Source organism: Leptosomus discolor, chromosome 7 (genome assembly GCF_034619465.1).
Source record: "Leptosomus discolor isolate bLepDis1 chromosome 7, bLepDis1.hap2, whole genome shotgun sequence".
Taxonomy (NCBI): Eukaryota; Metazoa; Chordata; class Aves; order Leptosomiformes; family Leptosomidae; genus Leptosomus; species Leptosomus discolor.
The window spans coordinates 36,100,364-36,127,375 of record NC_141397.1 but is presented as its reverse complement, the minus strand read 5'-3'; the positions used below and the strand labels follow the sequence as shown (position 1 = coordinate 36,127,375).

The 27,012-nt window shown below is 49.5% G+C and overlaps 1 protein-coding gene across 2 annotated transcripts in view; it reads right to left on the bottom strand.

The window, feature by feature from the left end:
- IWS1 (interacts with SUPT6H, CTD assembly factor 1) overlaps nucleotides 1-26,483 on the bottom strand; it is a 112,383-nt gene extending 85,900 nt beyond the window's left edge. For both annotated transcript variants that reach the window (XM_086468002.1, XM_086468003.1), the window contains exons 1-3: nucleotides 26,420-26,483; nucleotides 25,696-25,811; nucleotides 19,193-19,568 (exon numbers count right to left, since the gene is read on the bottom strand). In XM_086468002.1, the coding sequence (XP_086324128.1) occupies nucleotides 19,193-19,568; nucleotides 25,696-25,811; nucleotides 26,420-26,453 (526 nt within the window). In that variant the 5' untranslated portion in view covers nucleotides 26,454-26,483. The remainder of the gene's footprint in view (nucleotides 1-19,192; nucleotides 19,569-25,695; nucleotides 25,812-26,419) is intronic.
- Between the last annotated feature and the right edge of the window lie 529 nt (nucleotides 26,484-27,012).

Sequence of the window (27,012 nt, the reverse complement as noted above, 5' to 3'; positions counted from 1 at the left end):
CCCAGGAGTTGAAGAACGGGAGCGCAGACCCCTCAGCTCTGCCTGCGTCTCCCAGCCCCTCCCTCACGCACACCTGGGTTTCTCTGGACTCACTTCATTCTAACCCCTTCTAGCGTCCCTGCTACCAGTCCCAACAGGGATACTATACATCAGAAGATTACGCTTCTTAGAATAAATAGTAAACATATGCTGGCCAAAAGAAGGGAGCCCTTGGCTGTTTCCTTTGCACTAGAACGTGGAGAGCTGGGACCACTGCTGGATTTGTGAGAGAAGCTGCCAGAGAGCTGCCTTCCGGCGAGCAATCCCAAGGAAATGAGATTTTCTGTGACAGCTCCGGCCCATCATCTTGGACCTTTCTGCAAGAGCTCACCCAGGAGTTGAGGAACGCGAGCGCAGATCCCTCAGCTCTGCCTGCGTCTCCCAGCCCCTCCCTCACGCACACCTGGGTTTCTCTGGACTCACTCCATTCTAACCCCTTCTAGCGTCCCTGCTACCATGACCAACAGGGATACTGTACATCAGAAGATTACGCTTCTTAGAATAAACCATGAATATATGCTGGCCAAAAGAAGTGAGGCTTTGGCTGCTTCCTTTGCAGTAGAACGTGGAGAGGGGGGACCACTGCTGGATCTGTGAGAGAAGCTGTCAGAGACCTGCCTTCCGGTGAGGTATCCCAAGGAAATGAGATTTTCTGTGACAGCTCCAGCCCATCGTCTTGGACCTTTCTGCAAGAGCTCACCCAGCAGTTGACGAACGTGAGCGCAGATCCCTCAGCTCTGCCTGCGTCTCCCAGCCCCTCCCTCACGCACACCTGGGTTTCTCTGGACTCACTTCATTCTAACCCCTTCTACCGTCCCTGCTACCAGTCCCTACAGGGATACTGTACATCAGAAGATTACGCTTCTTAGAATAAATAGTAAACATATGCTGGCCAAAAGAAGTGAGCCCTTGGCTGTTTCCTTTGCACTAGAACGTGGAGAGCTGGGACCACTGCTGGATTTGTGAGAGAAGCTGCCAGAGAGCTGCCTTCCGGCGAGGAATCCCAAGGAAATGAGATTTTCTGTGACAGCTCCGGCCCATCATCTTGGACCTTTCTGCAAGAGCTCACCCAGGAGTTGAGGAACGCGAGCGCAGATCCCTCAGCTCTGCCTGCGTCTCCCAGCCCCTCCCTCACGCACACCTGGGTTTCTCTGGACTCACTTCACTCTAACCCCTTCTAGCGTCCCTGCTACCAGTCCCTACAGGGATACTGTACATCAGAAGATTACGCTTCTTGGAATAAATAGTAAATATATGCTGGCCAAAAGAAGTGAGCCCTTGGCTGTTTCCTTTGCACTAGAACGTGGAGAGCTGGGACCACTGCTGGATTTGTGAGAGAAGCTGCCAGAGAGCTGCCTTCCGGCGAGCAATCCCAAGGAAATGAGATTTTCTGTGACAGCTCCGGCCCATCATCTTGGACCTTTCTGCAAGAGCTCACCCAGGAGTTGAGGAACGCGAGCGCAGATCCCTCAGCTCTGCCTGCGTCTCCCAGCCCCTCCCTCACGCACACCTGGGTTTCTCTGGACTCACTCCATTCTAACCCCTTCTAGCGTCCCTGCTACCATGACCAACAGGGATACTGTACATCAGAAGATTACGCTTCTTAGAATAAACCATGAATATATGCTGGCCAAAAGAAGTGAGCCTTTGGCTGCTTCCTTTGCAGTAGAACGTGGAGAGGGGGGACCACTGCTGGATCTGTGAGAGAAGCTGTCAGAGACCTGCCTTCCGGTGAGGTATCCCAAGGAAATGAGATTTTCTGTGACAGCTCCAGCCCATCATCTTGGACCTTTCTGCAAGAGCTCACCCAGCAGTTGACGAACGCGAGCGCAGATCCCTCAGCTCTGCCTGCGTCTCCCAGCCCCTCCCTCACGCACACCTGGGTTTCTCTGGACTCACTTCATTCTAACCCCTTCTAGCGTCCCTGCTACCAGTCCCTACAGGGATACTGTACATCAGAAGATTACGCTTCTTAGAATAAATAGTAAACATATGCTGGCCAAAAGAAGTGAGCCCTTGGCTGTTTCCTTTGCACTAGAACGTGGAGAGCTGGGACCACTGCTGGATTTGTGAGAGAAGCTGCCAGAGAGCTGCCTTCCGGCGAGGAATCCCAAGGAAATGAGATTTTCTGTGACAGCTCCGGCCCATCATCTTGGACCTTTCTGCAAGAGCTCACCCAGGAGCTGAGGAACGCGAGCGCAGTTCCCTCAGCTCTGCCTGCGTCTCCCAGCCCCTCCCTCACGCACACCTGGGTTTCTCTGGACTCACTTCATTCTAACCCCTTCTAGCGTCCCTGCTACCAGTCCCAACAGGGATACTGTACATCAGAAGATTACGCTTCTTAGAATAAATAGTAAACATATGCTGGCCAAAAGAAGTGAGCCCTTGGCTGTTTCCTTTGCACTAGAACGTGGAGAGCTGGGACCACTGCTGGATTTGTGAGAGAAGCTGCCAGAGAGCTGCCTTCCGGCGAGGAATCCCAAGGAAATGAGATTTTCTGTGACAGCTCCGGCCCATCATCTTGGACCTTTCTGCAAGAGCTCACCCAGGAGTTGAGGAACGCGAGCGCAGATCCCTCAGCTCTGCCTGCGTCTCCCAGCCCCTCCCTCACGCACACCTGGGTTTCTCCGGACTCACTCCATTCTAACCCCTTCTAGCGTCCCTGCTACCAGGACCAACAGGGATACTGTACATCAGAAGATTACGCTTCTTAGAATAAATAGTAAACATATGTTGGCCAAAAGAAGTGAGCCCTTGGCTGTTTCCTTTGCAGTATAACGTGGAGAGCTGGGACCAGTGCTGGATCTGTGACAGACGCTGTCAGAGACCTGCCTTCCCGCGAGGAATCCCAAGGAAATGAGATTTTCTGCGATAGCTCCGTCCCATCATCTTGGACCTTTCTGCAAGAGCTCACCCAGGAGTTGAAGAACGGGAGCGCAGACCCCTCAGCTCTGCCTGCGTCTCCCAGCCCCTCCCTCACGCACACCTGGGTTTCTCTGGACTCACTTCATTCTAACCCCTTCTAGCGTCCCTGCTACCAGTCCCAACAGGGATACTATACATCAGAAGATTACGCTTCTTAGAATAAATAGTAAACATATGCTGGCCAAAAGAAGGGAGCCCTTGGCTGTTTCCTTTGCACTAGAACGTGGAGAGCTGGGACCACTGCTGGATTTGTGAGAGAAGCTGCCAGAGAGCTGCCTTCCGGCGAGCAATCCCAAGGAAATGAGATTTTCTGTGACAGCTCCGGCCCATCATCTTGGACCTTTCTGCAAGAGCTCACCCAGGAGTTGAGGAACGCGAGCGCAGATCCCTCAGCTCTGCCTGCGTCTCCCAGCCCCTCCCTCACGCACACCTGGGTTTCTCTGGACTCACTCCATTCTAACCCCTTCTAGCGTCCCTGCTACCATGACCAACAGGGATACTGTACATCAGAAGATTACGCTTCTTAGAATAAACCATGAATATATGCTGGCCAAAAGAAGTGAGGCTTTGGCTGCTTCCTTTGCAGTAGAACGTGGAGAGGGGGGACCACTGCTGGATCTGTGAGAGAAGCTGTCAGAGACCTGCCTTCCGGTGAGGTATCCCAAGGAAATGAGATTTTCTGTGACAGCTCCAGCCCATCGTCTTGGACCTTTCTGCAAGAGCTCACCCAGCAGTTGACGAACGTGAGCGCAGATCCCTCAGCTCTGCCTGCGTCTCCCAGCCCCTCCCTCACGCACACCTGGGTTTCTCTGGACTCACTTCATTCTAACCCCTTCTACCGTCCCTGCTACCAGTCCCTACAGGGATACTGTACATCAGAAGATTACGCTTCTTAGAATAAATAGTAAACATATGCTGGCCAAAAGAAGTGAGCCCTTGGCTGTTTCCTTTGCACTAGAACGTGGAGAGCTGGGACCACTGCTGGATTTGTGAGAGAAGCTGCCAGAGAGCTGCCTTCCGGCGAGGAATCCCAAGGAAATGAGATTTTCTGTGACAGCTCCGGCCCATCATCTTGGACCTTTCTGCAAGAGCTCACCCAGGAGTTGAGGAACGCGAGCGCAGATCCCTCAGCTCTGCCTGCGTCTCCCAGCCCCTCCCTCACGCACACCTGGGTTTCTCTGGACTCACTTCACTCTAACCCCTTCTAGCGTCCCTGCTACCAGTCCCTACAGGGATACTGTACATCAGAAGATTACGCTTCTTGGAATAAATAGTAAATATATGCTGGCCAAAAGAAGTGAGCCCTTGGCTGTTTCCTTTGCACTAGAACGTGGAGAGCTGGGACCACTGCTGGATTTGTGAGAGAAGCTGCCAGAGAGCTGCCTTCCGGCGAGCAATCCCAAGGAAATGAGATTTTCTGTGACAGCTCCGGCCCATCATCTTGGACCTTTCTGCAAGAGCTCACCCAGGAGTTGAGGAACGCGAGCGCAGATCCCTCAGCTCTGCCTGCGTCTCCCAGCCCCTCCCTCACGCACACCTGGGTTTCTCTGGACTCACTCCATTCTAACCCCTTCTAGCGTCCCTGCTACCATGACCAACAGGGATACTGTACATCAGAAGATTACGCTTCTTAGAATAAACCATGAATATATGCTGGCCAAAAGAAGTGAGCCTTTGGCTGCTTCCTTTGCAGTAGAACGTGGAGAGGGGGGACCACTGCTGGATCTGTGAGAGAAGCTGTCAGAGACCTGCCTTCCGGTGAGGTATCCCAAGGAAATGAGATTTTCTGTGACAGCTCCAGCCCATCATCTTGGACCTTTCTGCAAGAGCTCACCCAGCAGTTGACGAACGTGAGCGCAGATCCCTCAGCTCTGCCTGCGTCTCCCAGCCCCTCCCTCACGCACACCTGGGTTTCTCTGGACTCACTTCATTCTAACCCCTTCTAGCGTCCCTGCTACCAGTCCCTACAGGGATACTGTACATCAGAAGATTACGCTTCTTAGAATAAATAGTAAACATATGCTGGCCAAAAGAAGTGAGCCCTTGGCTGTTTCCTTTGCACTAGAACGTGGAGAGCTGGGACCACTGCTGGATTTGTGAGAGAAGCTGCCAGAGAGCTGCCTTCCGGCGAGGAATCCCAAAGAAATGAGATTTTCTGTGACAGCTCCGGCCCATCATCTTGGACCTTTCTGCAAGAGCTCACCCAGGAGTTGAGGAACGCGAGCGCAGATCCCTCAGCTCTGCCTGCGTCTCCCAGCCCCTCCCTCACGCACACCTGGGTTTCTCTGGACTCACTCCATTCTAACCCCTTCTAGCGTCCCTGCTACCATGACCAACAGGGATACTATACATCAGAAGATTACGCTCCTTGGAATAAATAGTAAATATATGCTGGCCAAAAGAAGTGAGCCCTTGGCTGTTTCCTTTGCACTAGAACGTGGAGAGCTGGGACCACTGCTGGATTTGTGAGTGAAGCTGCCAGAGAGCTGCCTTCCGGCGAGGAATCCCAAGGAAATGAGATTTTCTGTTACAGCTCCGGCCCATCATCTTGGACCTTTCTGCAAGAGCTCACCCAGGAGTTGAGGAACGCGAGCGCAGATCCCTCAGCTCTGCCTGCGTCTCCCAGCCCCTCCCTCACGCACACCTGGGTTTCTCTGGACTCACTCCATTCTAACCCCTTCTAGCGTCCCTGCTACCAGGACCAACAGGGATACTGTACATCAGAAGATTACGCTTCTTAGAATAAATAGTAAACATATGTTGGCCAAAAGAAGTGAGCCCTTGGCTGTTTCCTTTGCAGTATAACGTGGAGAGCTGGGACCAGTGCTGGATCTGTGACAGACGCTGTCAGAGACCTGCCTTCCCGCGAGGAATCCCAAGGAAATGAGATTTTCTGCGATAGCTCCGTCCCATCATCTTGGACCTTTCTGCAAGAGCTCACCCAGGAGTTGAAGAACGGGAGCGCAGACCCCTCAGCTCTGCCTGCGTCTCCCAGCCCCTCCCTCACGCACACCTGGCTTTCTCTGGACTCACTTCACTCTAACCCCTTCTAGCGTCCCTGCTACCAGTCCCTACAGGGATACTGTACATCAGAAGATTACGCTTCTTAGAATAAATAGTAAACATATGCTGGCCAAAAGAAGTGAGCCCTTGGCTGTTTCCTTTGCACTAGAACGTGGAGAGCTGGGACCACTGCTGGATCTGTGAGAGAAGCTGTCAGAGAGCTGCCTTCCGGCGAGAAATCCCAAGGAAATGAGATTTTCTGGGATAGCTCATGCCCATCATCTTGGACCTTTCTGCAATAGCTCACCCAGGAGTTGAAGAACGGGAGCGCAGACCCCTCACCTTGCCTGCGTCTCCCAGCCCCTCCCTCACGCACACCTGGGTTTCTCTGGACTCACTTCATTCTAACCCCTTCTAGCATCCCTGCTACCAGTCCCAACAGGGATACTATACATCAGAAGATTACGCTTCTTGGAATAAATAGTAAATATATGCTTGCCAAAAGAAGTGAGCCCTTGGCTGTTTCCTTTGCACTAGAACGTGGAGAGCTGGGACCACTGCTGGATTTGTGAGAGAAGCTGCCAGAGAGCTGCCTTCCGGCGAGGAATCCCAAGGAAATGAGATTTTCTGTGACAGCTCCGGCCCATCATCTTGGACCTTTCTGCAAGAGCTCACCCAGGAGTTGAGGAACGCGAGCGCAGATCCCTCAGCTCTGCCTGCGTCTCCCAGCCCCTCCCTCACGCACACCTGGGTTTCTCTGGACTCACTCCATTCTAACCCCTTCTAGCGTCCCTGCTACCATGACCAACAGGGATACTGTACATCAGAAGATTACGCTTCTTAGAATAAACCATGAATATATGCTGGCCAAAAGAAGTGAGGCTTTGGCTGCTTCCTTTGCAGTAGAACGTGGAGAGGGGGGACCACTGCTGGATCTGTGAGAGAAGCTGTCAGAGACCTGCATTCCGGTGAGGTATCCCAAGGAAATGAGATTTTCTGTGACAGCTCCAGCCCATCGTCTTGGACCTTTCTGCAAGAGCTCACCCAGCAGTTGACGAACGTGAGCGCAGATCCCTCAGCTCTGCCTGCGTCTCCCAGCCCCTCCCTCACGCACACCTGGGTTTCTCTGGACTCACTTCATTCTAACCCCTTCTAGCGTCCCTGCTACCAGTCCCAACAGGGATACTATACATCAGAAGATTACGCTTCTTGGAATAAATAGTAAATATATGCTTGCCAAAAGAAGTGAGCCCTTGGCTGTTTCCTTTGCACTAGAACGTGGAGAGCTGGGACCACTGCTGGATTTGTGAGAGAAGCTGCCAGAGAGCTGCCTTCCGGCGAGGAATCCCAAGGAAATGAGATTTTCTGTGACAGCTCCGGCCCATCATCTTGGACCTTTCTGCAAGAGCTCACCCAGGAGTTGAGGAACGCGAGCGCAGATCCCTCAGCTCTGCCTGCGTCTCCCAGCCCCTCCCTCACGCACACCTGGGTTTCTCTGGACTCACTCCATTCTAACCCCTTCTAGCGTCCCTGCTACCAGTCCCAACAGGGATACTATACATCAGAAGATTACGCTTCTTGGAATAAATAGTAAATATATGCTGGCCAAAAGAAGTGAGCCCTTGGCTGTTTCCTTTGCACTAGAACGTGGAGAGCTGGGACCACTGCTGGATTTGTGAGAGAAGCTGCCAGAGAGCTGCCTTCCGGCGAGGAATCCCACGGAAATGAGATTTTCTGTGACAGCTCCGGCCCATCATCTTGGACCTTTCTGCAAGAGCTCACCCAGGAGTTGAGGAACGCGAGCGCAGATCCCTCAGCTCTGCCTGCGTCTCCCAGCCCCTCCCTCACGCACACCTGGGTTTCTCTGGACTCACTCCATTCTAACCCCTTCTAGCGTCCCTGCTACCATGACCAACACGGATACTGTACATCAGAAGATTACGCTTCTTAGAATAAATAGTAAACATATGCTGGCCAAAAGAAGTGAGCCCTTGGCTGTTTCCTTTGCACTAGAACGTGGAGAGCTGGGACCACTGCTGGATTTGTGAGAGAAGCTGCCAGAGAGCTGCCTTCCGGCGAGGAATCCCAAGGAAATGAGATTTTCTGTGACAGCTCCGGCCCATCATCTTGGACCTTTCTGCAAGAGCTCACCCAGGAGTTGAAGAACGGGAGCGCAGACCCCTCAGCTCTGCCTGCGTCTCCCAGCCCCTCCCTCACGCACACCTGGGTTTCTCTGGACTCACTTCATTCTAACCCCTTCTAGCGTCCCTGCTACCAGTCCCAACAGGGAAACTATACATCAGAAGATTACGCTTCTTGGAATAAATAGTAAATATATGCTTGCCAAAAGAAGTGAGCCCTTGGCTGTTTCCTTTGCACTAGAACGTGGACAGCTGGGACCACTGCTGGATTTGTGAGAGAAGCTGCCAGAGAGCTGCCTTCCGGCGAGGAATCCCAAGGAAATGAGATTTTCTGTGACAGCTCCGGCCCATCATCTTGGACCTTTCTGCAAGAGCTCACCCAGGAGTTGAGGAACGCGAGCGCAGATCCCTCAGCTCTGCCTGCGTCTCCCAGCCCCTCCCTCACGCACACCTGGGTTTCTCTGGACTCACTCCATTCTAACTCTTTCTAGCGTCCCTGCTACCATGACCAACAGGGATACTGTACATCAGAAGATTATGCTTCTTAGAATAAACCATGAATATATGCTGGCCAAAAGAAGTGAGCCTTTGGCTGCTTCCTTTGCAGTAGAACGTGGAGAGGGGGGACCACTGCTGGATCTGTGAGAGAAGCTGTCAGAGACCTGCCTTCCGGTGAGGTATCCCAAGGAAATGAGATTTTCTGTGACAGCTCCGGCCCATCATCTTGGACCTTTCTGCAAGAGCTCACCCAGGAGTTGAGGAACGCGAGCGCAGATCCCTCAGCTCTGCCTGCGTCTCCCAGCCCCTCCCTCACGCACACCTGGGTTTCTCTGGACTCACTCCATTCTAACCCCTTCTAGCGTCCCTGCTACCATGACCAACAGGGATACTGTACATCAGAAGATTACGCTTCTTAGAATAAACCATGAATATATGCTGGCCAAAAGAAGTGAGCCTTTGGCTGCTTCCTTTGCAGTAGAACGTGGAGAGGGGGGACCACTGCTGGATCTGTGAGAGAGGCTGTCAGAGACCTGCCTTCCGGTGAGGTATCCCAAGGAAATGAGATTTTCTGTGACAGCTCCAGCCCATCGTCTTGGACCTTTCTGCAAGAGCTCACCCAGCAGTTGACGAACGTGAGCGCAGATCCCTCAGCTCTGCCTGCGTCTCCCAGCCCCTCCCTCACGCACACCTGGGTTTCTCTGGACTCACTTCATTCTAACCCCTTCTAGCGTCCCTGCTACCAGTCCCTACAGGGATACTGTACATCAGAAGATTACGCTTCTTAGAATAAATAGTAAACATATGCTGGCCAAAAGAAGTGAGCCCTTGGCTGTTTCCTTTGCACTAGAACGTGGAGAGCTGGGACCACTGCTGGATTTGTGAGAGAAGCTGCCAGAGAGCTGCCTTCCGGCGAGGAATCCCAAGGAAATGAGATTTTCTGTGACAGCTCCGGCCCATCATCTTGGACCTTTCTGCAAGAGCTCACCCAGGAGTTGAGGAACGCGAGCGCAGATCCCTCAGCTCTGCCTGCGTCTCCCAGCCCCTCCCTCACGCACACCTGGGTTTCTCTGGACTCACTCCATTCTAACCCCTTCTAGCGTCCCTGCTACCATGACCAACAGGGATACTGTACATCAGAAGATTACGCTTCTTAGAATAAACCATGAATATATGCTGGCCAAAAGAAGTGAGGCTTTGGCTGCTTCCTTTGCAGTAGAACGTGGAGAGGGGGGACCACTGCTGGATCTGTGAGAGAAGCTGTCAGAGACCTGCCTTCCGGTGAGGTATCCCAAGGAAATGAGATTTTCTGTGACAGCTCCAGCCCATCGTCTTGGACCTTTCTGCAAGAGCTCACCCAGCAGTTGAGGAACGTGAGCGCAGATCCCTCAGCTCTGCCTGCGTCTCCCAGCCCCTCCCTCACGCACACCTGGGTTTCTCTGGACTCACTTCATTCTAACCCCTTCTAGCGTCCCTGCTACCAGTCCCAACAGGGATACTGTACATCAGAAGATTACGCTTCTTAGAATAAATAGTAAACATATGCTGGCCAAAAGAAGTGAGCCCTTGGCTGTTTCCTTTGCACTAGAACGTGGAGAGCTGGGACCACTGCTGGATTTGTGAGAGAAGCTGCCAGAGAGCTGCCTTCCGGCGAGGAATCCCAAGGAAATGAGATTTTCTGTGACAGCTCCGGCCCATCATCTTGGACCTTTCTGCAAGAGCTCACCCAGGAGTTGAGGAACGCGAGCGCAGATCCCTCAGCTCTGCCTGCGTCTCCCAGCCCCTCCCTCACGCACACCTGGGTTTCTCTGGACTCACTCCATTCTAACCCCTTCTAGCGTCCCTGCTACCATGACCAACAGGGATACTATACATCAGAAGATTACGCTTCTTGGAATAAATAGTAAATATATGCTGGCCAAAAGAAGTGAGCCCTTGGCTGTTTCCTTTGCACTAGAACGTGGAGAGCTGGGACCACTGCTGGATTTGTGAGAGAAGCTGCCAGAGAGCTGCCTTCCGGGGAGGAATCCCAAGGAAATGAGATTTTCTGTGACAGCTCCGGCCCATCATCTTGGACCTTTCTGCAAGAGCTCACCCAGGAGTTGAGGAACGCGAGCGCAGATCCCTCAGCTCTGCCTGCGTCTCCCAGCCCCTCCCTCACGCACACCTGGGTTTCTCTGGACTCACTCCATTCTAACCCTTTCTAGCGTCCCTGCTACCATGACCAACAGGGATACTGTACATCAGAAGATTACGCTTCTTAGAATAAACCATGAATATATGCTGGCCAAAAGAAGTGAGCCTTTGGCTGCTTCCTTTGCAGTATAACGTGGAGAGCTGGGACCAGTGCTGGATCTGTGAGAGAAGCTCTCAGAGACCTGCCTTCCCGCGAGGAATCCCAAGGAAATGAGATTTTCTGGGATAGCTCATGCCCATCATCTTCAAACCTTTCTGCAACAGCTCACCCAGGAGTTGAGGAACGTGAGCGCAGACCCCTCAGCTCTGCCTGCGTCTCCCAGCCCCTCACTCACGCACACCTGGGTTTCTCTGGACTCACTCCATTCTAACCCCTTCTAGCGTCCCTGCTACCATGACCAACAGGGATACTGTACATCAGAAGATTACGCTTCTTAGAATAAACCATGAATATATGCTGGCCAAAAGAAGTGAGGCTTTGGCTGCTTCCTTTGCAGTAGAACGTGGAGAGGGGGGACCACTGCTGGATCTGTGAGAGAAGCTGTCAGAGACCTGCCTTCCGGTGAGGTATCCCAAGGAAATGAGATTTTCTGTGACAGCTCCGGCCCATCGTCTTGGACCTTTCTGCAAGAGCTCACCCAGCAGTTGACGAACGTGAGCGCAGACCCCTCAGCTCTGCCTGCGTCTCCCAGCCCCTCCCTCACGCACACCTGGGTTTCTCTGGACTCACTTCATTCTAACCCCTTCTAGCGTCCCTGCTACCAGTCCCAACAGGGATACTGTACATCAGAAGATTACGCTTCTTAGAATAAATAGTAAACATATGCTGGCCAAAAGAAGTGAGCCCTTGGCTGTTTCCTTTGCACTAGAACGTGGAGAGCTGGGACCACTGCTGGATTTGTGAGAGAAGCTGCCAGAGAGCTGCCTTCCGGCGAGGAATCCCAAGGAAATGAGATTTTCTGTGACAGCTCCGGCCCATCATCTTGGACCTTTCTGCAAGAGCTCACCCAGGAGTTGAGGAACGCGAGCGCAGATCCCTCAGCTCTGCCTGCGTCTCCCAGCCCCTCCCTCACGCACACCTGGGTTTCTCTGGACTCACTCCATTCTAACCCCTTCTAGCGTCCCTGCTACCATGACCAACAGGGATACTGTACATCAGAAGATTACGCTTCTTAGAATAAACCATGAATATATGCTGGCCAAAAGAAGTGAGCCTTTGGCTGCTTCCTTTGCAGTAGAACGTGGAGAGGGGGGACCACTGCTGGATCTGTGAGAGAAGCTGTCAGAGACCTGCCTTCCGGTGAGGTATCCCAAGGAAATGAGATTTTCTGTGACAGCTCCAGCCCATCGTCTTGGACCTTTCTGCAAGAGCTCACCCAGCAGTTGACGAACGTGAGCGCAGATCCCTCAGCTCTGCCTGCGTCTCCCAGCCCCTCCCTCACGCACACCTGGGTTTCTCTGGACTCACTTCATTCTAACCCCTTCTAGCGTCCCTGCTACCAGTCCCAACAGGGATACTGTACATCAGAAGATTACGCTTCTTAGAATAAATAGTAAACATATGCTGGCCAAAAGAAGTGAGCCCTTGGCTGTTTCCTTTGCACTAGAACGTGGAGAGCTGGGACCACTGCTGGATTTGTGAGAGAAGCTGCCAGAGAGCTGCCTTCCGGCGAGGAATCCCAAGGAAATGAGATTTTCTGTGACAGCTCCGGCCCATCATCTTGGACCTTTCTGCAAGAGCTCACCCAGGAGTTGAGGAACGCGAGCGCAGATCCCTCAGCTCTGCCTCCGTCTCCCAGCCCCTCCCTCACGCACACCTGGGTTTCTCTGGACTCACTCCATTCTAACCCCTTCTAGCGTCCCTGCTACCATGACCAACAGGGATACTGTACATCAGAAGATTACGCTTCTTAGAATAAATAGTAAACATATGTTGGCCAAAAGAAGTGAGCCCTTGGCTGTTTCCTTTGCAGTATAACGTGGAGAGCTGGGACCAGTGCTGGATCTGTGACAGACGCTGTCAGAGACCTGCCTTCCCGCGAGGAATCCCAAGGAAATGAGATTTTCTGCGATAGCTCCGTCCCATCATCTTGGACCTTTCTGCAAGAGCTCACCCAGGAGTTGAAGAACGGGAGCGCAGACCCCTCAGCTCTGCCTGCGTCTCCCAGCCCCTCCCTCACGCACACCTGGGTTTCTCTGGACTCACTTCATTCTAACCCCTTCTAGCGTCCCTGCTACCAGTCCCAACAGGGATACTATACATCAGAAGATTACGCTTCTTGGAATAAATAGTAAATATATGCTTGCCAAAAGAAGTGACCCCTTGGCTGTTTCCTTTGCACTAGAACGTGGAGAGCTGGGACCACTGCTGGATTTGTGAGAGAAGCTGCCAGAGAGCTGCCTTCCGGCGAGGAATCCCAAGGAAATGAGATTTTCTGTGACAGCTCCGGCCCATCATCTTGGACCTTTCTGAAAGAGCTCACCCAGCAGTTGACGAACGCGAGCGCAGATCCCTCAGCTCTGCCTGCGTCTCCCAGCCCCTCCCTCACGCACACCTGGGTTTCTCTGGACTCACTCCATTCTAACCCCTTCTAGCGTCCCTGCTACCATGACCAACAGGGATACTGTACATCAGAAGATTACGCTTCTTAGAATAAACCATGAATATATGCTGGCCAAAAGAAGTGAGCCTTTGGCTGCTTCCTTTGCAGTAGAACGTGGAGAGGGGGGACCACTGCTGGATCTGTGAGAGAAGCTGTCAGAGACCTGCCTTCCGGTGAGGTATCCCAAGGAAATGAGATTTTCTGTGACAGCTCCAGCCCATCGTCTTGGACCTTTCTGCAAGAGCTCACCCAGCAGTTGACGAACGTGAGCGCAGATCCCTCAGCTCTGCCTGCGTCTCCCAGCCCCTCCCTCACGCACACCTGGGTTTCTGTGGACTCACTTCATTCTAACCCCTTCTAGCGTCCCTGCTACCAGTCCCAACAGGGATACTGTACATCAGAAGATTACGCTTCTTAGAATAAATAGTAAACATATGTTGGCCAAAAGAAGTGAGCCCTTGGCTGTTTCCTTTGCAGTATAACGTGGAGAGCTGGGACCAGTGCTGGATCTGTGACAGACGCTGTCAGAGACCTGCCTTCCGGCGAGGAATCCCAAGGAAATGAGATTTTCTTTGACAGCTCCGGCCCATCATCTTGGACCTTTCTGCAACAGCTCACCCAGGAGTTGAAGAACGGGAGCGCAGACCCCTCAGCTCTGCCTGCGTCTCCCAGCCCCTCCCTCACGCACACCTGGCTTTCTCTGGACTCACTTCACTCTAACCCCTTCTAGCGTCCCTGCTACCAGTCCCTACAGGGATACTGTACATCAGAAGATTACGCTTCTTAGAATAAATAGTAAACATATGCTGGCCAAAAGAAGTGAGCCCTTGGCTGTTTCCTTTGCACTAGAACGTGGAGAGCTGGGACCACTGCTGGATCTCTGAGAGAAGCTGTCAGAGAGCTGCCTTCCGGCGAGAAATCCCAAGGAAATGAGATTTTCTGGGATAGCTCATGCCCATCATCTTGGACCTTTCTGCAAGAGCTCACCCAGGAGTTGAGGAACGTGAGCGCAGATCCCTCAGCTCTGCCTGCGTCTCCCAGCCCCTCCCTCACGCACACCTGGGTTTCTCTGGACTCACTCCATTCTAACCCCTTCTAGCGTCCCTGCTACCATGACCAACAGGGATACTGTACATCAGAAGATTACGCTTCTTAGAATAAATAGTAAACATATGTTGGCCAAAAGAAGTGAGCCCTTGGTTGTTTCCTTTGCAGTATAACGTGGAGAGCTGGGACCAGTGCTGGATCTGTGAGAGAAGCTGTCAGAAACCTGCCTTCCGGCGAGGAATCCCAAGGAAATGAGATTTTCTGTGACAGCTCCGGCCCATCGTCTTGGACCTTTCTGCAAGAGCTCACCCAGCAGTTGACGAACGTGAGCGCAGACCCCTCAGCTCTGCCTGCGTCTCCCAGCCCCTCCCTCACGCACACCTGGGTTTCTCTGGACTCACTTCATTCTAACCCCTTCTAGCGTCCCTGCTACCAGTCCCTACAGGGATACTGTACATCAGAAGATTACGCTTCTTAGAATAAATAGTAAACATATGCTGGCCAAAAGAAGTGAGCCCTTGGCTGTTTCCTTTGCACTAGAACGTGGAGAGGGGGGACCACTGCTGGATCTGTGAGAGAAGCTTTCAGAGACCTGCCTTCCGGCGAGGTATCCCAAGGAAATGAGATTTTCTGTGACAGCTCCAGCCCATCGTCTTGGACCTTTCTGCAAGAGCTCACCCAGCAGTTGACGAACGTGAGCGCAGATCCCTCAGCTCTGCCTGCGTCTCCCAGCCCCTCCCTCACGCACACCTGGGTTTCTCTGGACTCACTCCATTCTAACCCCTTCTAGCGTCCCTGCTACCATGACCAACAGGGATACTGTACATCAGAAGATTACGCTTCTTAGAATAAATAGTAAACATATGTTGGCCAAAAGAAGTGAGCCCTTGGTTGTTTCCTTTGCAGTATAACGTGGAGAGCTGGGACCAGTGCTGGATCTGTGAGAGAAGCTGTCAGAAACCTGCCTTCCGGCGAGGAATCCCAAGGAAATGAGATTTTCTGTGACAGCTCCGGCCCATCGTCTTGGACCTTTCTGCAAGAGCTCACCCAGCAGTTGACGAACGTGAGCGCAGACCCCTCAGCTCTGCCTGCGTCTCCCAGCCCCTCCCTCACGCACACCTGGGTTTCTCTGGACTCACTTCATTCTAACCCCTTCTAGCGTCCCTGCTACCAGTCCCTACAGGGATACTGTACATCAGAAGATTACGCTTCTTAGAATAAATAGTAAACATATGCTGGCCAAAAGAAGTGAGCCCTTGGGTGTTTCCTTTGCACTAGAACGTGGAGAGCTGGGACCACTGCTGGATTTGTGAGAGAAGCTGCCAGAGAGCTGCCTTCCGGCGAGGAATCCCAAGGAAATGAGATTTTCTGTGACAGCTCCGGCCCATCGTCTTGGACCTTTCTGCAAGAGCTCACCCAGCACTTGAGGAATGTGAGCGCAGACCCCTCAGCTCTGCCTGCGTCTCCCAGCCCCTCCCTCACGCACACCTGGGTTTCTCTGGACTCACTTCATTCTATCCCCTTCTAGCGTCCCTGCTACCAGTCCCAACAGGGATACTATACATCAGAAGATTACGCTTCTTGGAATAAATAGTAAATATATGCTGGCCAAAAGAAGTGAGCCCTTGGCTGTTTCCTTTGCACTAGAACGTGGAGAGCTGGGACCACTGCTGGATTTGTGAGAGAATCTGCCAGAGAGCTGCCTTCCCGCGAGGAATCCCAAGGAAATGAGATTTTCTGTGACAGCTCCGGCCCATCATCTTGGACCTTTCTGCAAGAGCTCACCCAGGAGTTGAGGAACGCGAGCGCAGATCCCTCAGCTCTGCCTGCGTCTCCCAGCCCCTCCCTCACGCACACCTGGGTTTCTCTGGACTCACTCCATTCTAACCCCTTCTAGCGTCCCTACTACCATGACCAACGGGGATACTGTACATCAGAAGATTACGCTTCTTAGAATAAATAGTAAACATATGTTGGCCAAAAGAAGTGAGCCCTTGGCTGTTTCCTTTGCACTAGAACGTGGAGAGCTGGGACCACTGCTGGATCTGTGACAGAAGCTGTCAGAGACCTGCCTTCCCGCGAGGAATCCCAAGGAAATGAGATTTTCTGCGATAGCTCCGGCCCATCATCTTGGACCTTTCTGCAAGAGCTCACCCAGGAGTTGAAGAACGGGAGCGCAGACCCCTCAGCTCTGCCTGCGTCTCCCAGCCCCTCCCTCGCGCACACCTGGGTTTCTCTGGACTCACTCCATTCTAACCCCTTCTAGCGTCCCTGCTACCATGACCAACAGGGATACTGTACATCAGAAGATTACGCTTCTTAGAATAAACCATGAATATATGCTGGCCAAAAGAAGTGAGCCTGTGGCTGCTTCCTTTGCAGTAGAACGTGGAGAGGGGGGACCACTGCTGGATCTGTGAGAGAAGCTGTCAGAGACCTGCCTTCCGGTGAGGAATCCCAAGGAAATGAGATTTTCTGTGACAGCTCCGGCCCATCGTCTTGGACCTTTCTGCAAGAGCTCACCCAGCAGTTGACGAACATGAGCGCAGATCCCTCAGCTCTGCCTGCGTCTCCCAGCCCCTCCCTCACGCACACCTGGGTTTCTCTGGACTCACTTCATTCTAACCCCTTCTAGCGTCCCTGCTACCAGTCCCTACAGGGATACTGTACATCAGAAGATTACGCTTCTCGGAGTAAACAGTAAATATATGCTGGCCAAAATAAGTGAGCCCTTGGCTGTTTTGGCTGTTTCCTTTGCAGTATAACGTGCAGAGCTGGGACCAGTGCTGGATCTGTGAGAGAAGCTGTCAGAGACCTGCCTTCCGGTGAGGAATCCCAAGGAAATGAGATTTTCTGTGACAGCTGCGGCCCGGTATCCCAAGGAAATGAGATTTTCTCTGACAGCTCCAGCCCATCATCTTGGACCTTTCTGCAAGAGCTCACCCAGCAGTTGAGGAACGTGAGGGCAGACCCCTCAGCTCTGCCTGCGTCTCCCAGCCCCTCCCTCACGCACACCTGGGTTTCTCTGGACTCACTCCATTCTAACCCCTTCTAGCGTCCCTGCTACCATGACCAACAGGGATACTGTACATCAGAAGATTACGCTTCTTAGACTAAATAGTAAACATATGCTGGCCAAAGCAAGTGAGCCTTTGGCTGCTTCCTTTGCAGTAGAACGTGGAGAGGGGGGACCACTGCTGGATCTGTGAGAGAAGCTGTCAGAGAGCTGCCTTCCCGCGAGGAATCCCAAGGAAATGTGATTTTCTGTGACAGCTCCGGCCCATCATCTTGGACCTTTCTGCAAGAGCTCACCCAGGAGTTGAGGAACGCGAGCGCAGATCCCTCAGCTCTGCCTGCGTCTCCCAGCCCCTCCCTCACGCACACCTGGGTTTCTCTGGACTCACTCCATTCTAACCCCTTCTAGCGTCCCTGCTACCATGACCAACAGGGATACTGTACATCAGAAGATTACGCTTCTTAGAATAAATAGTAAACATATGCTGGCCAAAGCAAGTGAGCCCTTGGCTGTTTTGGCTCTTTCCTTTGCAGTATAACGTGCAGAGCTGGGACCAGTGCTGGATCTGTGAGAGAAGCTGTCAGAGACCAGCCTTCCGGCGAGGAATCCCAAGGAAATGAGATTTTCTGTGACAGCTCCGGCCCATCGTCTTGGACCTTTCTGCAAGAGCTCACCCAGCACTTGAGGAATGTGAGCGCAGACCCCTCACCTCTGCCTGCGTCTCCCAGCCCCTCCCTCACGCACACCTGGGTTTCTCTGGACTCATTTCGTTCTAACCCCTTCTAGCGTCCCTGCTACCAGTCCCAACAGGGATACTGTACACCAGAAGATTACGCTTCTTAGAATAAATAGTAAATATATGCTGGCCAAAAGAAGTGAGCCCTTGGCTGTTTCCTTTGCAGTATAACGTGCAGAGCTGGGACCAGTGCTGGATCTGTGAGAGAAGCTGTCAGAGACCTGCCTTCCGGCGAGGAATCCCAAGGAAATGAGATTTTCTGTGACAGCTCCGGCCCATCATCTTGGACCTTTCTGCAAGAGCTCACCCAGGAGTTGAGGAACGTGAGCGGAGACCTCTCAGCTCTGCCATCGCCTCCGAGTTCCTCCCTCACGCACACCAGGCTTTCTCTGGACTCACTTCATTCTAACCCCTTCTAGCGTCCCTGCTACCAGTCCCAACAGGGATACTGTACATCAGAAGATTACGCTTCTTAGAATAAAGCGTGAATATATGCTGGGCAAAGAAGTGAGCCCTTGGCTGTTTCCTTTGCAGTATAACGTGCAGAGCTGGGACCAGTGCTGGAGGTGTGAGAGAAGCTGTCAGAGACCTGCCTTCCGGCGAGGAATCCCAAGGAAATGAGATTTTCTGTGACAGCTCCGGCCCATCATCTTGGACCTTTCTGCAAGAGCTCACCCAGGAGTTGAGGAACGTAAGCGCAGATCTCTCAGCTCTGCCTGCATCTCCCAGCCCCTCTCATTGTCATCCTCACTGTCAGAAATAACAGCTGTTTTCCGCTTTACTGTCTTCTCCTCCTCCGTCTCTTCTTCATCACTGTCTGGTGTTTTTAGTCTCTTAGGAGCTTCCTCTTCACTGTCAGAGCCCTGAAATCCTTCCCTTACATGTTTGTTATCTGAATGATGAGCATCGTTCTGCACGTCCTCCTTCTTGTCCTCCGCATCACTATCCTCAGACTCTATTTCTTGTTTGTGTCTGGGAACTTTCTCACTCTCCGAATCGCTGGCCGGCTGCCTGCGGAGCTCCTCGCTCTCCGAGTCGCTGGCCGGCTGCTTGTGTGATTCCTCATTTTCAAAATCACTACTGTGATCCCTGTGAGGTTCTCCATTTTCAGAGTCACTTGCTCGATGATTTAAGGCATCTTCATTTTCAGAGTCACTTAAACGCCGACTTGGACGGTCCTCAGTATCAGAATCACTGTCTTTCCCTCCATGAGCCGCTTCATTGTCTGAGTCACTTACGTTGTGATTTGCAGGCTCCTCATCATCTGAGTCACTGTCTTTTTGCCTCGGGATATCTTCATTTTCAGAGTCTGTCATATGAGGCTCTTCCATTTGCCCATCATCTTCTCCATCGCTGTGTTCATTCTGAAAGAGAAAAATAATCTCAGGCAACTAAGCAAAAAAACCCTTAAAAAGTAAACAAAAAATGTTCTGAAATTTTTGCTTGTCCGTCCTCCAATTTGATTACCCAAGGTACTGCAAACTGAAATACTTTCTGTACAGATCTAAGTATTAGAGAATTTGCATTAAAGGACTAACAAATACTTCAGATCAAGAAAAATATTAAGAGATCAACAGAAGTCTGTCCACCCTGCAGCTCAATCATATTTTGGAAATGGTAAAAGAATTTAAAAAACATTCAAATAAACATGTCTAAGAAAAGTCCAGTTCCTTGAGGGTAAATGCCTGGTGCTTTTCTTTTTAAAAGTCAGGCCTTCAGAGCGGTTTAGTCCAAATCCCCAGTAATAAAGGCAAGAAACAGTATCTCACCCTTGTCACTTTCTTTTTCTTAAGATCTCAAACAGGTATTTTTTTGCATTAAACATTTACCAAAACTGCACGTGCATTACTTTCAGAGTGAAGCTCAAGCGAGCTTGTGCCCTTTCCTTCTTTGCCAAGGGAACTTATTTAACAAGACATCAAGACCAAAAGCCTACCAAAAAAATCAGGAATAAAGTTTTAGTCAGACCTTTCAGAGTATTATTGTCCACAAGTTGTGTTTTTCAATGTGTAAGAACGTAAGAAGAGATTCAAAGCTTCTCTCCCTTAAGCCGATCGCTCCCATGCCTATCCAGACACCCGAGATGCTCAAATACACCGATCTTCTCAAAACCTTACAACTGAAACACAATCCTGTATGTCTTTTTCTACGCAGCAAAAAATACCGAACCACACGCTCCATTTTTGGAAAATTATTTCAGAAGCTGCCTGTCAATATCATTACTGACAATATCTTGTTTTATCTTTCCTGCAACGCCTAATTTCTACCTGAGAAAAATAAATCATTTCAATTGCATTTACCTGAGAACACAAAATTAAGACTCTTGAACTCTCATTTCATTAACTCAGTACACCTCTCAGTCACTGTTACAATAATCCTGTTTTCAACTGAAAAGAACAATACTGTAAAAGGAACTACTTTTCCACATACTCAACTCCACTCTTCAGCCAGGCTTTCCTCAGGGGTGATTTTGTCAGAGCCACAGACTGCTTCCATTAGCATATTTGCAAACTGAGGATTTTTTTGTCCCAGGAGATACTTTAAGACCTGTATGTCCTGGAACTTCCAAGTAGTTTTGTCAGCAATCTAATTTCCCTGGAAAGACAGACTTTCTATCTATTTTTATTTTCTGGAGTCATTCTACTCCCACATTCAGAGCCATGCAAAATAATGCAGGTGTATCTATCCTGCAGCTACAACAGGCAATACTATTCATCTTTGAAATAAGAAGGAATTTTGAATAAAATTGATTTTAACTGCTTTCAGAAACGACTCCCTCCATAATTATACTAAGTGGTAAGAAACAATGCTTTTTAAGCTTTCAGACCTTACACATTTATTCCCTTGGCCAGCACTCGATAAAATAATAACTTCTAAATTACTGCAGAATCACTAACAGAAAGCTACTGCACATTGGAAAAAAATCAGGACTATATAATTTTAAAACATGCATTTCAAACAAACTTTACTCTTTCCATGTGAAATGCTAGCTACAAAACAGCTGCTGTGATTGAGAGTAGTTTTCTCTCTACTGCTTGTCCCTGTCTCTAGAGCAATGCCAGGCTTTTGCATCATGCCGGCACTATTGTTCAGTATTTCTCATTTCTCCTTACAGAAAGGAAACATGGAGCTGTTAAAACATGAATTTGGAATTTTAAATAATTAAATATGAAGATTAAGAAGTCACAGAACTGAGGATGCACAGCTGAGGAATACCATACACCCACTCAACTGCTCTCAGCTCGCTATGGGATTTTATTTACTTTTTTTTTTCTTACCAAAAAAAATTAATTCGAGTGCCCTCTCCTGCCCAGTATCTCTGACATAAACTAACAACACGCGTATGTGATGTATTTTCTCTGACTGTATTATTTCAGATTAAAGAAAACTACAGCTGCAAACCGAACAGGAAACATGGATTTCACAGCAGTGTTATGGGTAAGGTCATTGAGAAGTACTAAAATACAGAGGGCTACACCAAAATTGATGTTTATAATAACAGAAGTTCTTTAATCTTTATTTTCCTGCCATTTAATTTTTGGTGAGTTTGGCTGTCTTTTCTCTTGAATTCAGACGGCTAACGCTGAATAGGTACTGATAATCATGTCAGCATCAATAAGGGATTTTGCTAAACAACACCAAGGAAAACAATACAAATAATCCTGTTTAAACTATTAGGCTCATCACCTTCCAAACTGCCAGTCTACAAAGTCTTTGGTGAACAAGCAAGCAAACAAAACTAAAATAAACAACTGGAATCGATAACGATTCTTAAATGTTTCTAAGGTTAGAAGTGTGGCTGTAGGTTATATATCCACCTATTCAGAATATATTACTAAATTACAAGGAACTTCCTATGCAAAATACTCAGTAAGAAGTCATTACAATTATATAGCACTATTACTGAGGCACTTTACAATACATTGAATCTCTAACCTGTTACTGCAAACTGACAATCACTCTTGAGAACACAGACATTTGGGGATGGCGAGCAGACATGCATCCTAATTAGCTCACACACCGTGATTATACAGTGCTCTGCATCACAGAATCCCAGTGGTTACAGCAGCTGAACTCTGCTGTGATACAACCACCTACAGATGAACCACCTGGATAAAACAGGTGCCCCTACACAGACTGGGCCAACAGTCCTGAGCCTGGAAAGCACAACCAGAGCTAACCCAAAAAGCGCAGTTACGTTCGCCAAGTCAGTAAGCCACACACTACCTCAGACTCAGCACCTGAACAGAACCGAGCATCTTTAAAGCAGAGCTGAGACAGAGCTGACTCAGAGCCTACAGAGAACAGGCAGGCCCTGTCCACAGCCACCAGTGCAAAGGGCTTCTGCATACAGTTACTGAATTTCTGAATGTTTTGGAATAGACTCAATATAAAAAGTGCATGCAACTTTACAGTAAGATGACTAAACTCTGTAGGATGGTCTCCCCTCCACTCCTCCCCCCTTCGTTTGTTTCTTTTTTTACTAGTTCGTCTCTAAAAAGATGTTTTCAAAGAAATCGAGTATGTAATTTTGGAGCTTTCTATTTTTCCTTTTCCAAATACTTAATTAAGATAAAAGATCAGACATCCTCAAAAACAAGTAGGTCTCAGGTAATTGCTACTGCATTTTTCTCTAATTCCTTTGCTTTCTTTTCTTCCTCCTCTTTATCTATAAACATTTTAATTGAGATGTCCTTAATTTTTTTAACTGAAAGAATTCTGTAACAGGAGGCTTTAGTACAGTATAAAATAAGGAATACATCAAAATCAAATTTACAGTGTTATCCTTCTACATAAAAGTTTCAGTCAGCAAGTAGTTTATTGGATCAACATGCAGCCACTTTTAAGAGGTACTACTTCGATAGTTTAGTAAGTTCAACAAAATCGACCCATCCACTACAATCTCATGAATGACAACTATTAAACTAAGGCATACATAACCATCACAGCCTTATCAGCAACTGTCTCTTCAGAAATGTAAGATATTTGTATATCTTTGTTAACAGTCACAGTCAAACCAGAACTTAATTCATGAAGACAGCGCAAGAATCTAAGTCATTAAAGATTTCCGTGGGCCTGACTTGTACAAACACTGTAAACATGATTTCATATTCATTACTGTACTAAAACTATATGTTATCTAATTCTATTTGTCTAAAGCAGAATCGGTAAGGACATCAAAGAGAACATTTATAGATAAAGTGGGATTGGGGGAAGGAAAGCCAGAAAAGAATTGTGGAAAAGAAAAACCCACATACCTGAGACCTACATAAGTAATTCCTCAGAATTCCTTCCCTTTTCTTTAAAGTTAAGAACCTGAAAAAAAAGTTTGAAAGTTTAAAACTCCAGTTCTTTACATCTGAGTTCTGAATTAGAGACGAAATAGTAATTAAATAGACTTAACTGATTAGGCTGTCTCAAAGGTTTTATTACCTCTGAGTGTCATTCCTCCCACATATTCCTAAAGATGAAGGAAATAAGAGGATGAGAGAGTATTTAGAGTAAATAATATGAGAAATCACTGAAAGCTACTCCTTTCAGAGACAGCAGCTCCACATTATTGCATTTTGAGTTGCAATTTGAATCTGATGTAGGGAAAACAAAGAACGTAAGACTTCATAACAAAACAAAGTGGTCGAATATTCATGATATGAACTGAATCAAACAAAGCACTAAAGCTTGAAGATTCACATTTACTACTGGACAGAAAGGTGTTGTAGTTCGTTGGGGGTTTTGGGGAGGATATTTCTCCATGGACTTTCTGAAGTGTTTTATCTACAGAGGAATATTCAACAGCCGTCACAGAACAAAGCCCTTAAAATAATGCAGGCACACGAGGAGGATCAGTTAACAATGATAACATGTCCTAGTACCTTCTGGTTATTTAAATCCAAAAAAAAGCAAGCTGGAGATTTAAGTAATAGTCAACCACCTGTTCCTTAGGCCAGATTTCCAACTACTTTGCCACAGTAAGTAAAACTAAAATCCCACAGAACATAGAAGAGTAAGAACAAATGACCACGTTTTCATATACAGCAGAAAAAGCTTAGTATTATTGCAGCAGCCATTTGACTCTCCATGCACTCATCACCATTTTTTTCCATTAAAACAGAAGTACTGCATCCCTTTGAAAGACAGTTATTTCTCCCATGCTGAAAAACATATTTTCTCCCACAATGAAATCCTGATTGTCACAGTAAGAGATGCTGCCTCGCACCAGATCAATTTCTTCCATGGTAAATATCAACACCTTTATAAAACAAACAAACAAACAAACAAAAAACACCAAACAAAAAAGAAATTCCGAATCTGCTTTACACTCAAATTCAAATACACGGACAACAGAACTTTCATTTCGTACAAATATGAAATGTTCACCTACTTTCTAACTCTGAGGAAAGTAAGAATTCAATAAAGGGGAGGAGGGAAAAAAAAAAAAAAAAAAAAAAAAAAGATTGCAACTTATACCACAGCAGAGCTGAGCCTTTTGACACATCAGCCTGCTACAGTGTATCAAGTGTATCACATCAAGCATTTTAAGCAATTTTAAAAACATATAGCCACTGAAAACCCAGAGTCAATCCTGATTTTTAGACGAAATGCAACAAAATATGCAAAACAGAATGAAATGGCTTTGATTACATTTTTTGAGTATCAAAAAGTTCTCCCTAACATAACTTTGCTGGCAGAAGACACGGGTTCGCTAGCCAAAATGATTCCTTCCTAGTGAGACCTGATGTAATTCTATTTCAAGTCACCAAAAATTCTCCAAAATCAAGATTAACTCCAGAACTGTCCTAGAAATCTAAAGGGAACCTTCACTTTTATCAGAATCTCTTTTCAACCAATATAGTCACCCCCAAATTAAGTGACTCTGCCCCAAATACAACCCTGGATCCAAGCATCACCACCCTTTTCATGCTGTAGGCTTCTTGCAGCAAGAACATCTTCAGAGGAAGAACAGACCCCATTTAGGAACCTTAACCTGCTCCTTCTCCACATGGGGACCTGCTCCTTTGTGAATGACAAGGTGAAAAACACAGCACAAAACAGACTTGAGAGCCAACACTCACATCTGAGAGGAAAGATGGAAGCGCATTTATTCTTTGGTAATCTGTGCCTCCATAGCGTGGTGTTTTACATTACTGTGCAGAATTTGAGGTAAAATTCCAAATTCCTCATAACCCATTGCTTAGAATTTCAAACCCAAAAGGTTTACCGTCTTGCAAACAATATTAAACGTTTTCTACTACAAAGTGGTGAACGCTATTATAACAATTAAGAAGAAAAACAAAAAAGACCCTATCCTACGTATTGGTCAAGAAACTACCTGACACATTTCTTTCTGGAAGTAAGGTTTTGCCAGATGAGACCCTTAAGAACAACTGAATAAACACAAGTCCAGTCAAGAGAAAATGCCTCTTTAAACAAACGAAAAAATTATCAATTTATAGAATAGTAATCTTTATCCAGATAAAGTTGCAGTAGTACCTCTGAATGGTGCCCTACACTGGCATTCTCAGATCCAGAATGCTGCTCATTTCCTTCATCTTCAACATCAGATCCTGAATCTCGTTCGTCTTGCACTGGAGTAGCTCCGCCATCATCTACTCCGAAGTTAAAAAAAGAAAAGTAAAACTCAGTGACATCTCCCAGTGTTTAAAAGAGCGCTGACAGGGGTTATGAGCAGAGAGCCAGGCAGCGCTACAACCAGTCGTTCTGACAGTGCACAAATACAGAGAAACGGAGAGTTTGGACCTTATCTACTAGAAAGGTTTGGACCAAACCCACCACAGATAGTCCCCAAGACATCACAGAACTACGTACAACATGCACGCAACCAGTGACTGATACACTAACCAAAACACCGAAACAATAACAAGGCGGCCGCCGTGCTGCGATCACGCCAGCGGACGCGGCTCGGCCCCGCCGATGTCACCCCGGACCCCTGCGGAGCCGGTTACTGACTGTCGCCGGGGCAGAGGCGGTCCGGCCCGGCCCCGCGCACCCTCCGTGGAGCGGCCGGGTCCTGGGCATGGCTGCGCCGCCGCTACGCGACACCGCGGTAAGCGCGAAGGGCCCCGGGAGCCGGAAGCGGCCGCCGGGCGGACAGGGCCAGGCGATCCCCGCGGGCCCTCGCCGTGCCCATCACCCCCCCTCGCCGGGCCCAGCGCCGCGGTCGCCCCTCCCGTGTGGGACGCTCCCGCACCGCTACCTGACTGGTCCCCGCCATAGTACTCGCTCTCCATGGCGGGCCGCTGGCCCCGCCTCCCCGCCGAGGGCTGGCGGCGGGGCGAAGCCCCTAGCGCAGCGCCCGCCGCTAGGGCCCGCCGCCTCCAGGCGCCGCCGACACCGCCGACCTGCGCACAGGCCCAAAATGGCGCCTCTCCTCCGAACAGCCGGCAGCTGCCCCTGCGCATGCGCTAAGAACGGCCGCCCGCTTTCCCGCGCACGCCCCTGGAGGGAGAGGCTCTCGCGAGGCTTCAGGGGGGAGCCGCCGCAAGGGGGCCGCAAGGGGGCGCTGAGCGGGCGGGCGGGGCGGCAGCCGTTACACCGTTACGCCGTTACACCGCCCCGCCCCGCCCCGCCCCGCCCCTCCCCTCCCGTCCCGTCCCCTCCCGGCCGCTGCGGCGGTTTCCAGCAGTTAGTGGGGGAGAGCTGCGTCGGCATGGCGTCTGACGTAGCCCAGCGAACTACACAACAGCGCTTTGCCCCTCCCTAAACGTCGTTTTTCTTTTTTTTTTTTTTTTAGAAAATAGTTCGGGTTTAGCTTGATAAGCTGGGGACTTGAAGGAGTCTTTGACAAAA